The sequence below is a fragment of the Caretta caretta genome, chromosome 24, assembly GCF_965140235.1.
Source record: "Caretta caretta isolate rCarCar2 chromosome 24, rCarCar1.hap1, whole genome shotgun sequence".
NCBI lineage: Eukaryota > Metazoa > Chordata > Testudines > Cheloniidae > Caretta > Caretta caretta.
In genome coordinates this window covers 19,700,005-19,715,838 of record NC_134229.1, presented here as the reverse complement: position 1 = coordinate 19,715,838, position 15,834 = coordinate 19,700,005, and the positions used below count along the sequence as shown (strand labels likewise).

Genomic DNA, 15,834 nt, shown 5'->3' with positions numbered 1-15,834 from the left:
CCTAGCACCCAGCCCCAGCACACTTTTAAACCAGTGCCCTTTACTACAGAAAGTGCAAACATGCGGCGCTGGGTGAGTTACTGATGTGACTGCGTGGCACTGAGTGTGCAGCGGGATCTGTGTCGTCAGGCCCTGGTGACCTTCTGTGCCTTCGGATCTGATTGCAGGTTCGGGGACTGTTTGAGAAGCACTGAATAAAAAGGGGGCACAAAGAGGGCAGAACATTTCCCTATAGTGCAGGAGTCGCTGGGAAAGATTCTCTGGCTTGTGCTGTTCCGGGGATCGGACTAGGTCTCTTCTGGCCTTAAAACGGCTAGTTGCTATGTTAATTATTATTCGTCAGGACCCAGAGCACAACACAAACAGGAATAACTTGTGGGGTCAGCTGGATTTATTGCCACCTCTTGCACTCGCTCTGGCTATGCATTACAGTGGTAGTGCACCAACCCACACTGAGATGCCCTCCCTCTTCCCCTCGTCTGGGTCCAGTGGAGCGGTGGGAGCGTACATGTTCCCAGACGTGAAGCATTCTGTCTGAACTAGTTGGCAGCCATGGTGCTCTCGATCCAGGGCAGCAGGGAGCAGACTTTGGTGTAGACACCGGGTTGGTCCTTCTGGGCACAGCCGATCCCCCAGGACACAATGCCCTGCAGCTCCCCGTTGCAGACCAGTGGACCACCAGAGTCCCTGTGTGTAAGTTGAGAGGAAGGAGATGCCAGCAAATTAAGGGACGGTTAAAGTCACCGTACCTCCCCAGTCCATTATACTGCATGCAGTCCCCAGGTCCTTCCCCCTGTTTGCTGGCAGGAGGGCTAGAGTCTCTCTAACAGCCTGACAGGGCCGTGGCCATTAGCCCTCACCCGGCATGCATCCTTGCCTCCCTCCAGGTAGCCAGCGCACAGCATGGTGTTGGTGATCATCCCAGGGTAGGAGCCCTCGCACTCTGCGTTGTTGAGGATGGGGATGTTGACGCACTGCAGGTTGTATGGGCTGAACACTGAAAGGTAGAGGGGAATTGTTAGCACTAGGCATTCTCCTCCTTCCCATGCTGCATCCTGGAGGGATAAAATCGCTATCCTGAACACTAGTCAGGGAGGCAGAATACTCTGAATGTGAAAGTGGGCGTGAGCATGGCTGGATTCTCTCCCTGGCTCTGGGAGGGGAGTAGGGGCTAGTGGGTTAGAGCAGGGTGGGCGTGGGAGTCAGGACTCCTGGGTTTCCTCCCCAGCTCTGGGAGGGTGTGGGGTCTAGTGGATTAGAGCGGAGGGGGCCGGGAGCTGGGACTCCTGGGTCCTATCCTGGCTCTGAAGGAGGAATAGGGGCTAGTGGGTTAGAGTAGGGTGTGTGTGGAGCGGGGGAGTCAGGACTCCTGGGCTATTTCCACAGCTCTGGAGGAGCTCTGGCTTAGTTCCCCCTCTGTAAAATGGGGTTGGGCTCCCTGTGGGGTGGGGAAGGGGCACATGTGAGGATGGTTTAGTTACTGTTGGCAATACCCATCACCTTGTATCTGGCCTTTGTTTTCTCAGGTATGTGAACAAGTGCCTTGTGCTAACTCCATGCACCTGTCACCGTTCGAGGCACCAGTTCACAGCCAGCCTCAGTGGACACTAACCTCTGGGCTGTGCCAGCTGGCCAGGTCCGAGCAGTGTCAATACAGGGTGGAGGGTGCACAGAGATGGGCTCAGAGCTCATCACTAGGGTTGTGGAAGGGGGCTCCAGTGGGGTTTGGCAGGCCAGGTCAGGGTGCCCCACTTGTATAAAATCCCTGTTTGCTGTACCTCCCCCCAACCCTGCCTCTCCGTGTCTGTGCTTGGACTAGGAGTTCTCTGGGCAGGGACGTCCACAAATGCCTGGCACATTGTGGGCCGTGTTATCAGCAGATGATGGTGTTGAGCAGCCTGGGAGCTCCTGAGACAGAGAGAGGGCTAAACTCACCACCGTCACTGAGAATATTGCCCCATCCCGACACCACACAGGAAGTGCCAGCAGCTGGGCAGGCGGTCGGCAGGGGAACGGGTTGGACATAGGCGTCAGTCTGGACAGGGTGGGCCAACTTGATGAGCTATTTATTTGAGCATAAGCTTTCGTGAGCTACAGCTCACTTCATCACTGTAGCTCACGAAAGCTTATGCTCAAATAAATTGGTTAGTCTCTAAGGTGCCACAAGTACTCCTTTTCTTTTTGCGAATACAGACAAACATGGCTGTTACTCTAAAAGGGGAAATAGGTTACCTTGCATAATGACTTAGCCACTCCCAGTCTCTATTCAAGCCTAAGTTAATTGTATCCAATTTGCAAATGAATTCCAATTCAGCAGTTTCTCGCTGGAGTCTGGATTTGAAGTTTTTCTGTTGTAATATCGCAACTTTCATGTCTGTAATCGCGTGACCAGAGAGATTGAAGTGTTCTCCGACTGGTTTATGAATGTTATAATTCTTGACATCTGATTTGTGTCCATTTATTCTTTTATGTAGAGACTGTCCAGTTTGACCAATGTACATGGCAGAGGGGCATTGCTGGCACACGATGGCATATATCACATTGGTGGATGTGCAGGTGAACGAGCCTCTGATAGTGTGGCTGATGTTATTAGGCCCTGTGATGGTGTCCCCTGAATAGATATGTGGGCATAGTTGGCAACGGGCTTTGTTGCAAGGATAGGTTCCTGGGTTAGTGGTTCTGTTGTGTGGTATGTGGTTGCTGGTGAGTATTTGCTTCAGGTTGGGGGGCTGTCTGTTATGGGTAAGGACAAAGTCACAAAGTTCAGCCACCAGGTTAGCCGTGACATTATCGGGGATAGTGTTCTTGACGGCTTGTAGTCCATCTTTGTGTGGAATGTTGGTGTAGAGGGCTTCTACACCACGGCTAACCTGGTGGCTGAACTTTGTGACTTTCTCCGTACTCATAACTATTTTACATTTGGGGACAATGTATACCTTCAGATCAGCGGCACTGCTATGGGTACCCGCATGGCCCCACAGTATGCCAACATTTTTATGGCTGACTTAGAACAACGCTTCCTCAGCTCTTGTCCCCTAACGCCCCTACTCTACTTGCGCTATATTGATGACATCTTCATCATCTGGACCCATGGAGAAGAAGCCCTTGAGGAATTCCACCATGATTTCAACAATTTCCATCCCACCATCAACCTCAGCCTGGTCCAGTCCACACAAGAGATCCCTCTTCCTGGACACTACAGTGCTAATAAACGATGGTCACATAAACACCACCCTATACCGGAAATCTACTGACCGCTATTCCTACCTACATGCCTCCAGCTTTCACCCTGACCACACCACACAGATCGTCTACAGCCAAGCTCTGCGATACAACCGCATTTGCTCCAACCTCTCAGACAGAGACAAACACCTACAAGATCTCTATCAAGCATTCTTACAACTACAGTACCCACCTGCGGAAGTGAAGAAACAGATTGATAGAGCCAGAAGAGTTCCCAGAAGTCATCTACTACAGGACAGGCCTGACAAAGAAAATAACAGAACGCCACTAGCCGTCACCTTCAGCCCCCAACTAAAACCCCTCCAACGCATTATTAAGGATCTACAACCTATCCTGAAGGATGACCCAACACTCTCACAAATCTTGGGAGACAGGCCAGTCCTTGCCTACAGACAGCCCCCATCCTGAAGCAAATACTCACCAGCAACCACATACCACACAACAGAACCACTAACCCAGGAACCTATCCTTGCAACAAAGCCCGTTGCCAACTGTGCCCACATATCTATTCAGAGGACACCATCACAGGGCCTAATAACATCAGCCACACTATCAGAGGCTCGTTCACCTGCACATCCACCAATGTGATCTATGCCATCATGTGCCAGCAATGCCCCTCTGCCATGTACATTGGTCAAACTGGACAGTCTCTACATAAAAGAATAAATGGACACAAATCAGATGTCAAGAATTATAACATTCATAAACCAGTCGGAGAACACTTCAATCTCTCTGGTCACGCGATTATAGACATGAAAGTTGCTATATTACAACAAAAAAACTTCAAATCCAGACTCCAGTGAGAAACTGTTGAATTGGAATTCATTTGCAAATTGGATACAATTAACTTAGGCTTGAATAGAGACTGGGAGTGGCTAAGTCATTATGCAAGGTAACCTATTTCCCCTTGTTTTTTCCTACCCCCCCCCCCCAGCCATTCTTGTTAAACCCTGGATTTGTGCTGGAAATGGCCCACCTTGATTATCATACACATTGTAAGGAGAGTGGTCACTTTAGATAAGCTATTACCAGCTGGAGAGTGGGTTTGTGGGAAGGGGGGGGTGAGAAAACCTGGATTTGTGCTGGAAATGGCCCAACTTGATTATCATACACATTGTAAGGAGAGTGATCACTTTAGATAAGCTATTACCAGCAGGAGAGTGGGGTGGGGGGAGGTATTTTTTCATGCTTTGTGTGTATAAAAAGATCTTCTATACTTTCCACAGTATGCATCCGATGAAGTGAGCTGTAGCTCACGAAAGCTAATGCTCAAATAAATTGGTTAGTCTCTAAGGTGCCACAAGTACTCCTTTTCTAGTTGCTACACCCTTTCCCAGCCACACACTAGCAACAGGCAAAATACAAGGACCAGCATTGTCTGGTCTCTGGGATTTTGCATAGACACTAACTGGATGCAACCTAGTTACAGTGTCATTCTTCCTAGCACAGACAAACTTAGGACCATTCCCTTCCTGGGCTTTAGTTGAATTCAGAACCAACTCTGAGACAACTGCACTATTCTCAACCATCACAGGCTGAAAGACACCTTCTGTCTGCTCCACAGACAAAGAAGAGCCAGAGACACATTCTCCTTTACCAGACACACAGCTTGGGATCTCATTTCCCTGGTCCCAGCCCTGTGTGACAACAGACAACTGCTTGGAGACTGGAGAAGCTCCCTCCATAGGCAAGTCAATACCCCTAACAGACACAGGCACATTTCTTTCACTGTTACAATTCTCCACCCAGGTAACCGGTAAGCAACAGGGACACTCATCTTCCACTGTCCTTGCCTTCCCCAACTGCTGACTAGACAAAGCCATCAGCTCACAAGGCTGCCTAGGCTCATCCAGACTTTCCTTACCAGGCACATTGCCACTCCCCACAGATAAACTGCTGCTCTTCTCACTACCCTGAGCTACTCCCAGCAAATCACAGTTACCCTTTCCAGATTCACTTTTACAAACTGTACTAGCCAAAAAGAAAAGGAGTACTTGTGGCACCATCAAAAATCTACCCTTTCCTTTCTCAGTTAGGGCTTTAACCTGACCATCCACTTTAATCTGCTCCTGAGAAACACTGTCCTGACCAATGAGTTCTTTCTGTGCTTGATCTAATTCCAGATTCACTTCGGAGACATTAGACAGACATTCACAGACAAACTGATCTTTTCCTCAGACAAACATTTGGAGAAACCCTCCCCAGGCAAATCATTGCCCATAATAGACACAGGTTTAAGATCATTCCTTTCCTGTGACTGGCTACCTGGACTGAACAAAGCTTTAATATTTTCCCCAATCAAAAGATCCTTAGGCAATAACTTCCTTACACCAGCTATAACTTCATGCTTAGTACCATTCCATTCAAGGTGGATTCTGGCTAAAGGCACATTTACAGTAAACTCACAGAGGACAACAACATTCACACTCTGATTTGGTAAGTAATCTTCCTCTTTGACGAGATCTGCTTTAACAATAATGATGTTAGAAGCCATAATTTGCCCTAAATAGATTTTACCATTAACTTTTACACTCTCTATGAAAGGTTTCAGAGTAACAGCCGTGTTAGTCTGTATTCGCAAAAAGAAAAGGAGTACTTGTAGCACCTTAGAGACTAACCAATTTATTTGAGCATGAGCTTTCGTGAGCTACAGCTCACTTCATATGTTTCATGTTCTCTGTGTATATATAAAGTCTGCTGCAGTTTCCACGGTATACATCTGATTAAGTGAGCTGTAGCTCACGAAAGCTCATGCTCAAATAAATTGGTTAGTCTCTAAGGTGCTACAAGTACTCCTTTTCTTTTTACTCTCTATGAAGTTTCCACTACCACTTCCATACAGAGCATTGGCACAATTTATGGGGACACCCTCTACTGAACTCACAGTAACAGCATTTACATAAAAGGTGGCAGTGTTGGGGTACATTTGGTTACACCCAGACAACTGCTCAGAGTTATACAACATACCAACATTGTTCTATACTGGACTTTCAAGAGGATACAATTTCTGCTGTTCTTCCCTTGCTTTTTTGACTTGGAGTTGAAATCTTTCCTCTTTTGCCTTAGCTTCTAGTTCCTGCAATCTATTTTCTGCCAGTCTTTGTTCATGGTCAAGTTGCAGTTTACTTGCTGCCTTTTGCATTCCAATTGCTTCTGCAGCTTCTGTAGCATCAGGTGAGAGCTGTGCTCCTGCCTCTGATCACTGGCCATTAACAGATTTCTCAGTTCTTGATTTGTAGCTTTCTTTCTAAAACTTATCCCCTTTTCTGAACACAGATCTTCCAGGGCATTTTTGCCAATGCCCTTATATGCTCTTTGCTCACCCATTGCAACTGCTCTTTAACCAACCAAACTCTCAATACCAAAATTCAAATTTGGATAGCGTGGGGTTCTGACCCAAAGCTTAATTGACCTGGTTCTGTGGATCCTCCCGACTACGCCACTGTAACGATGCTGGTTCTGATGGGACCCAACTGAGAGTGCCAATTCAGGACAAATTGCTTCAAGCAGGGCAGTTACAGCCCAAGGCTGGGGTTTTTCCACCTCTAAGGCAAATCAAATCAGCCAAACAGAGCAGACTTTGGTCTCACCCCACTGGCTAATCACAAGTCACACAAGCAATTCCCTTCGACACTCCAGTTTCCCAGTATCATCACCAGTGCCACTCGTTACGGGGACAAATGGTGATGAAAACCAATACCCCAGTAAAAGAAAAAAGGTTCTCTTGATCCCAAAAGACCAAGCCCCAGACCCAGGTCAATATACAAATCAGATCTTACCCACAAATCACGCTGTTGCCAATCCTTTAGAATCTAAAATCTAAAGGTTTATTCATAAAAGTAAAAAGATATAGATGAGAGCAAGAATTGGTTAAATGGAATCAATTACATACAGTAATGGCAAAGTTCTTGGTTCAGGCTTGCACCAGTGATGGAATAAACGGCAGGTTCAAATCAAGTCTCTGGAGTGCATCCACAGCTGGGATGGGTCATCAGTCCTTTGTTTAGAGGTTCCGTTTGTAGCAAAGTCCCTCCAGAGGTAAGAAGCAGGATTGAAGACCAGATGGAGATAAGGCATCAGCCTTTTATCATCTTTTCCAGGTGTAAGAATGCCTCTTTGTTCTTACTGTGGAAAATTACAGCAAAATGGAGTTTGGAGTCACATGGGCAAGTCCCTGCATACTTTGCTGAGTCACAAGGCCTATCTGCCTTCTCTCAGTGGGTCAATGGTATAGCTGATGGTCCTTAATGGGCCATCCAGCAGGCTAGGTAGAGCTGACACCAACTTGTCTGGGGTGTCACCCAGAAGCATACCATAAGTTTGAAATACAGACAGTATGGAGCCAGTATTCATAACTTTAACTACCAAAATGATTCAAACATATAGACAGCATAATCATAACCAGCAAACCAAAACCTTGTCTTAGACACCTTATTTGTCCCCCTTTATACAAGATTTGGTGCCACTACAGGACCTTAGTTGCAACAATGATCTATACGTTCCCAGATTATGTCAATAACGTCACAATAGTTACTAACCCTGGTCCCTAAGTGTCTGCTAATAACCCGAGTCCCTGGGCCTTGGTTACCATGGCCTGTGGCCCTGCCGAATCCTGGGGCTGACACTTGAGTACTAAACTGGGGCCAATTGCTGTCGAGGGGAGGCTCACCATGCTCTCACCTGGGTGTGAGGGGCAGAGGTGCTGGATCTGTGGGTGCCTCACTGGGTCTGCCAGCTTCTGAGCGCGCCCTCCTGCTGCCCTAGCTCCATGGGCCCCATCAGCATCGCTGAGGAGTGGGGGTAGTAGGGTTAGCCTGTAGAGCCTGTTGCTGTTGCATGTGAGGTCTGCGGATGCTTGAGGGGTGAAGAGCTGCATCATGCTCTCTGGGTATTTCCTCACTCCTGTGCTTCCCCCTCAATAGCTGGCTGCTCCCAGCCAGGTTGCCTCATTCCCATTTCCCTCTCACCCAGCAGTGGGAAGAACCCAGCCCCGCTGGGATTCTCAGGCCCATTGTGAACCTGTCTCCTCCCCCAAATGCAGTGAGCACTGGGTCTGACTCTGAGGCCAGTGCATGAGAGCGCAGAGGGAAGTAACCTCTCGGCTGTTTCACCCCAGGATGAGGGCATGTGGCAGCTGGCTGGTTTCTCAGGGTTACCAAGGAGGAGCCAGAGGGGGGACTACACCAAGGCCAGTCAGCTCTGTGTTCTTGGGGAACCAGAGCGCAGTATCCAGCCTGTCTGACTCATGAAGGACACCCCCTCCCCAGCCTCTGCTTGAACCAAAACTGATCAGAGAAAAGACTTGCAGAGGGCAGTGAAGGGCGGTGGGAGACACACCTAGACTCCTCCTGACAAGGGTGATAGGATTAAGGCAACTCCCCTAGCCTCATCTGCATCAAAGATGGGACAGAGAGGCATCTCCATTAGCATACAGAATGGAGAACAGATATTCCAAGCCAAGAACTGCACTGAACTCTGGGACCAGAAAAGCAGGGAAGCACTGCATCATGGGGATCTCTGCTTCAGATGTTAATGAACCTACCCCTGCTCAGCAGTTATCAGACCAATTCTAGTAATGAATCCTTGATTGATATCCAAAATACTGAAGCTGCCTAATTGCATTGTGAGCTCCCTGGAAGGAACACCACCCATAGCCAAGAGTGACCAGCTCCTATTGTCTAGCCTAAAGAAAACCCTTGAGTCATCAGTTTACCCATAAACAAATCTAGTGTTCTCCCTTGAACCGTTGTTGTTTCCCTACAAAAAACCCTATCCACGCTCAAGTAAGTGTTCTGATGCATGGACCCAAACTCTGTATCAGTTCCACTGGGATTTCATCTTCTCCTGACTGATTGTACTCGGGCCTCTGCCTGTCTCCAGCACTCAGGACCCTGAGCTACCACCATCACCTGGGAACCCTGACCAGTTCAAGCTTCGTGGAGTGGTGAGATCCCTCTCTTTCTCTCTCTCTGTTTTCTTTTCTACCTCAGGTATAACTTTCTAACCCTGACTTGTTTGATCAGGTATAGATTTCTATATATGACTTTTGTAACCTTTAATAATGTAACTGTTCTGTTTGTTTAGGCTCTCCTTGTTTAGTTATCACTATTATTCAATAAATAACTTTTATTGTTAAGCTGGTTGCGTCTCTCTCTCTCTCTCTGAACTTTACTCTTTTGTGTTTTTTAGCTTCCCCATTTACTCTGCTGCAATGCTTCTCTTACCTAAGCTAAAGATCCCTGTAGAGCCCAAAAATACTGTGGGGTTTGCTCATCAAGTGGGTTACTACCAGTACAATTGTAACGTAAAAGTTGGGATAGGGACGTACTGAACCTGTGACATATGAGGGTGGCAGCTTGGAAGTGCTGCTCAACCCAGCCCATTGAGTCCAGGGACATATAAGGGGTCAGCTTGAAAGTGCTGATTGACCTATTGCACTCAGACTTGGGGTGTCCGTGTGAGTGTAGGAACCCAGCCCTAGGTCCTGCAGAATAGCTCCGTTGGGGGGGACTTGTAGAAGGGAGTAGAGCTCCATACGCAAACACAGGTGACACAAGCAGTACATTAATAGAATTACAGAACACCCCCCACCCCAGAAGAGTAACCCTAGTAAATAAGCATACCCCAAAGTAACAGGCAAATCTGGTAACAGTCTCCCTCTTACCCAGCAGTGGGAAGAACCCAGCCCTGCTGGGATTCTCAGGCTGGCTGTGAACCTGTCCCCTCCCCCAAATGTAGTGAGCACTGAGTCTGACTCTGAGGTCAGTGCATGAGAGTGCAGAGGGAAGTAACCCCTCAGGATGAGGGCATGTGGCAGCTGGCTGGTTTCTCAGGGTTACCGAGGAGGTGCCAGAGGGGGGACTGCACCAAGGTAACCATCTGCTGAGAGCTTCTCCATGGAATAAACCCAACCTGCCCAGCCTCTCTGATGCCAGCCAATCTTCCTGGCCCTCAGCCTGCTCCACAGCCCAGCTACTGTCTTTGACCCCCCCAGGGGATGGAGGGGGGCAGAGGATTGGGGGGAAGCTGCAGTGGAGACAGGCTAAGAGGCAGAGAGCCTGGTGTGTGATTGGAGCAGGATGTGGATGAGATGTGAGCGGGGAGAGGGGGAGGATTCTGTCTTGTTGCAGAGGAAGAAGGTGAAATTCCCGTAGGGGGGAGGATCTATGGACTGATGCTGTGGGCATCGCCCCCCAGCATAACTAACGTGCTCAGGTTCAGATGCACCTGTGCAGTCACTCTGGCTCCCCTAGACTTGTTGGGCCATACTCCATGTGGACATGGGGCAAATTCAGACTGGGAACCGCGATGCCCATGTGTTCATAGGACACCTTGCATGGCTGCAGAGCCTTTATTTTCAGGTGCTTTGCACTAGGGCCAAGAAGACCTAGCCTGGGGACAAGGCCCTGCTGTGCCAGCCCCTGCTGTATGATAACAAGGTAGTCCCTGCCCTGAGAGCTCACAGTCTGCATGTGAATACTCATGGAGCACTCAGCCAGGAGCTGTAGCTGGGGGAAGGCCACCTTTCACAGCTGCTGCGGTTCTGTGGCATGGGACTTAACACCTCCACCGGGGGTCTCCACTCCTCCACACACCTCCCCTCTTGAATGCACCTGTCCCCAGTGTGACGTTGTACTCTATATGATTTTATGAAAATATGCTGATGAGTGTGACTATAATGTAACTAAAATATGCTCCATGCAAAAGGTCTCTTGCAAGATATCATTACAAAGCTTATAATCTACTGAGTGTAGTCATCGTATTTGTATAAATGGATCACTCTTGTATCTGAAACTAGAAATATGAAATATAACTCTGAGGGCCTATTGTAATTACGCAAAATGTGGGCCATTCATGGTGGTTTGGAATCTTGATGGCTCCCAGCAGCCAGGACAATTGACTGTGGATGGCTCTGTTTGCAGGCAGGCCTTCCTGTGAGGGATGAAGGCTTGGGGTCTTACAGTGACATGTGACCATGTCACCTGAATTGGAATCCATCGTTAACCTGGTGCTTTTCCATTGAGAAGGAGGCATGGGAACCCAGAGGGACAAAGGATTTCCGCCTTGTGCAAAAGATATATAAGTGGGTGGAACAGACCAAAGGGGAGCCATCATGAGGAATCCCCTAGCTCCCACCTGGGCTGGAACAAGGGCTGTACCAGGGGAAAGGATTGTGCCCAGACTAGGAAGGTGTCCAGTCTGTGAAAGAAACTTATTGACACATCTCTACGGGTGAGATTTTATCTGTATTCAGTTTTATTACTGTACTAGACTTAGACTTGTGTGTTTTATTTTATTTTGCTTGGTAATTCACTTTGTTCTGTCTGTTACTACTTGGAACCACTTAAATCCTACTTTCTGTAGTTAATAAAATCACTTTTTACTTATTAATTAACCCAGAGTTAATTAAGGGGGCATACAGCTGTGCATCTCTCTCTGTCAGTGTTATAGAGGGTGTATAAGCTTTATACAGGGTAAAATGGATTTATTTAGGGTTTGGACCCCATTGGGAGTTGGGCATCTGAGTGTTAAAGACAGGCACACTTCTGTGAGCTGCTTTCAGTTAAGCCTGCAGCTGTTAGGGGACGTGGTTCAGACCTGGGTTGGGTTTGCAGCAGGCTAGCGAGTCTGGCTCAAACCAGGCAGGGCACTGAAGTCCTAAGCTGACAGGGCAGGAAAGCAGGAGCAGAAGTAGTCTCGGCACGTCAATTGGCAGCCTCCAAGGGGGTTTCTGTGATCCAACCCATCACACCCGGTTGCCATCTGTGGTGACTGATATTTGTAAAATGCTTTTACAACACTTGCCCTGCAAGGAAGAGCTGGTGACTCCTCGAGGAAATGGGACAGAACCCAGGAGTCCTGTCAAAACCCAGGCAAAAATCTTACTGAAGTGGATGAGATTCTCAGTGACTTCCACACTAGGGACATGCTATAGATTGCCAGCCTCCTAGGCTGTTCCCCATGAGTCCCAGCCCCTCACCCCATACAATGCAGCAGGGGCATCTGCTGGGACTACAGCTATCTGCAGCCAATTCGTAGCTCAGACTTCCTGGGTGCCCTTGGGCAAGTCACTGAATCTCTCTGCAGCTCAATTCCCCAGCTATAGAATGGGGACCTGGCTTTGTCAGTTTCATCTGGAAGCTCTTTTGGGCTGGGTGTGTCACTCGCTGTGTGCTGTGCAGCACCAAGCCCAGCAGCGGCCTCCTGAGCTTGCTGTCATAATATTCATCTAATTATAACTATATCAGTATGGGATTCAAGCGCTGATCTGGGCTAAAAATGCCAAGTATTCAGCAGGATGTAGGAACTGAGTTTTATTGATGAGTTGGGATTTCAGACCCGCATTTGATGTGTCTCTCCTAAGCTTCTTGTGTCTTCCTTACTGGGTTTCTTGGCATCACGGCAGGCCCCCTATTTTACTGAGAAGGTTTCAATCACTTTTATCCAGGCAGCAGGCGAAGTGGGACAGGGGAGGTCTGAACATGTCAGTTGTTGGCAATGACCTCCTCAATCCAGGACACGTAGTTACACACTGTGGTATAGACACCAGGGTAGTTCTTCTGGGCACACCCGTTGCCCCAGGACACCACCCCCGTCAGCTCTCCATTACAGACCACTGGCCCACCAGAGTCTCCCTGCAGGGAACAAAGAGTTGTGCAGGTCTCTTCATGACATTAGAATCTGGCAAGAGAGCTGTGCCCAAGCGAGTTGGAGTCACCACCTAGGGCTGGATGTGGCTGTCAGCCCAGGTCCAGGTGATGTCGATAACAGTGGAAAGACCTGCCCATCCCAGGCCCCCCATCCTTCTCCCTCACACATGCCCTCGCTGGGACATCCCAGCACCAGTGAAGTGCTAGGGTGGGAAGTGCCAGACCACATCACAGGAACCTACAGAGTCAAAGCAGCTTAGGAGACTGAATCAACTTGCCTGAGGCACAGGGGCCAGTGCACAGCCCAGGGGCTGTGTACATTAGGGGGTTAGTTAGTCGGAGTTCTTTGGTGCCTAGGTCCTGGGCTGGAGCAGAATTTCAGGGCTTTGCCTAGAAACTGTAGGTCAGATATTGCTATTGGTGTGGATTTATTGTCTAGCAAGTGGTAGTGACCTCTCTCCGCAGAGCTGCAAGCTGGGGTAAGGTGTCCTCTTTGGAACGGACATAACCTCCTATGCATATTCATGCACATACACATTACTGTGCATGCATTAACACCCCCTTCTGCAGGCACTACTAATACATATATGTATCCTAGCACCAGACACACCAACACACACCGCCTTCTGTAAACAGTAATGTGTACAAACCCCTTGACTTACACACCTATCTGCACAAACGCACATATTGCATATTCCTCTGCACACATGAACACCCTATGACTCATGTGCGCCCACACACACAGACACCTGGCTGCACTGAGAGGAAATATCCCAGAAACGTGCAAGTGCACCCCATAATGACGCCAATGACATCATGATCACCCAATCCTGACTTCCCCAGGACACATGCCTAGAGGTCATCGTCCTTGTACTTGCAAATCCCAAGCATAGTGATTTCTTGCCATGTACTGAGGAAACAGCATTCGCTTTGAACCCCAGTGTAGCTGAATGAAAGGCAACCTCCTCACACACCCCAAACCTAACCAGCCACTCCCTCCATACCTGGCAAGAGTCCTTGCCCCCCTCTAGGTAGCCAGCACAGAACATGTTTGTGGTGATGCGACCGGGGTAGGCGGCACGACAGGCAGAGTCAGAGAGGATGGGCACATTCAGACACTGTAGGGCATCCGGGTACTGAACTGGGGAGGAGAGAGTATGGGGATAAATGGGGATCTAATGGCACAGACTATTCAAAGGCAGAGAAGCACCCTTCAGATGGGGCCTGATTCCCCCATCACCCATGCCAGTGTAAATCAGGAGTAACCCCATTGGAGACGGTGTAAGTCAGGATTATTGCTGATGGCCCCCTCCCCCTTGAAGATGTTCCCTGAGCTGAAGTTGTCTCCACTGTATCTTACCCCCAGACGTGAGGAGATTCCCCCAGCCAGAGACCAGGCACTGCTTCCCTGGCACAGGGCAGCTGCTGGAGATGGGGATGGGCTGCACGTAGGCACTGAACCGGGCCGGTTGGGCTAGCTTCACCAGCATGATGTCATTATTCATGGTGTATTGGTTGTACTTGGGGAATGGGAAGGCTTTGGCCACCTGGATATGCTGCTCAGTGCCCTCGTCTGCACTGGTGTCATGCTCCCCGAGATGAGCCACCAGGGTCCTGGGCCTGCAGGGAACAGCCACAGAGTATAGAAATGCAGGGCTGGGAGAGATCTCGAGAAGTCATCACATCCTGCCCCCCTGCACCAAGGCAAGACCAAGTAACCCTAGACTAGCCCTGACACATGTTTGTTCCTCCTGTTCTTAAACCTTCCAGTGATGGGGACTCCACACCATCCCTTGGAGCCTGTTTCAATGCCTAACTACTCCGAGAGTTAGAAGGTTTTCATAATATCTAAGATAAGTCTGCCTTGCTGCTGATTACACCCATTGCTTCTTGTCCTACCTTCAGTGGACAGGGAAAACAACTCATCACTGGCTTCTTTATAACACCCCTTTTCATATTTGAAGACTGTTATCAGGCTCCTCCCTTAGACTTCTTTTCTCAAACCTAAACATGCCCAGTTGTTTTACCCTGTCCTCAGAAGTCAGGTTTTCTAAATCTTTGATCATTTTTGTTGCTGTCCTCTGGACTCTCTCCAGCTTGTCCACATCTTTCCTAAAGTGTGGCACCCAGCTTTGGACCTATTACATTAGCTGAGGCCTCCCCAGGTCCAAGTCAAGTGGCCCATGACCTCCTTTGTCTGATATGCAACACTCCTGCTAATACACCCTAGAATTATATTAGCCTTTTTTGCAACTGCATTACAGTGTTTCCCATGGTTCAGTTGCTTGGGAAATACAACCTAGGCCCCCATGTAACACCCACAAGGCCTGGGTCCCACCAAGATTCGCTTCATCCCTACAGGGGCCTGTGCCTTGTGCTAGGACAGGGATGAATTCTCCTGAACTGCTCGACTCACGTTTTGTAGCAATGAGCTGCCGAGATGATCCACCACTCATTGATGAGAGACCCCCCGCACCAGCGATAGTTTGAGCCATACGTGAAATAGACCTGCCAGGGCTGGGAGTGGGGCGAGCATTCATATCCATTTATTATCTTATCATCATCTTCCAGCTGTGAGGCAGCTGAAAGGCAAACAGGATGATGGGAATTAGCCTGGGGGGGTTAGAACAGGGAGAAAGGAGAGGCCAGTGGGGAGAGCAGATACCTGTGGCACTCAGCAGAAGAGCGAACAAGAAGATCTCCATGGTGCCAGCCTGAGTTGGACACAAGGAGCGGGTGGGTTTATACAAGCTGAACTGTTCACATGATCCAACAGCTGTCAGTGATTAGGGACTGAATTTAGAAACAAAACCACATCTGTCTCCCCAGGTAAATAACTGTCTGCTCCACCTGCTGCATTCCCTTGGGGAGGGGTTTACTGCAGAGGAGGGAACAGGGGCTAAAAATAGTTCAGGGCACAACCTGCTTCCTATGCCATTTG

General features: G+C 48.8%; 2 protein-coding genes across 2 annotated transcripts; both read right to left on the bottom strand.

Moving 5' to 3' along the window:
- Positions 1-505: 505 nt before the first annotated feature.
- LOC125626066 (anionic trypsin-2-like) lies at positions 506-5,737 on the bottom strand. The gene is made up of 4 exons (XM_075122821.1): positions 5,639-5,737; positions 1,936-2,062; positions 862-997; positions 506-690 (listed from the first exon to the last, which is right to left on the bottom strand). Exons 1-4 carry the CDS (start codon positions 5,735-5,737, stop codon positions 540-542), a joined length of 513 nt encoding a protein of 170 aa, XP_074978922.1. The 3' UTR covers positions 506-539.
- A 6,991-nt stretch (positions 5,738-12,728) lies between these two features.
- LOC125625780 (serine protease 1-like) lies at positions 12,729-15,598 on the bottom strand. The gene is made up of 5 exons (XM_048828267.2): positions 15,559-15,598; positions 15,310-15,475; positions 14,254-14,513; positions 13,898-14,034; positions 12,729-12,878 (listed from the first exon to the last, which is right to left on the bottom strand). The coding sequence occupies exons 1-5, from the start codon at positions 15,596-15,598 to the stop codon at positions 12,729-12,731; spliced, it is 753 nt and encodes a 250-aa protein (XP_048684224.2).
- Positions 15,599-15,834: the final 236 nt, after the last annotated feature.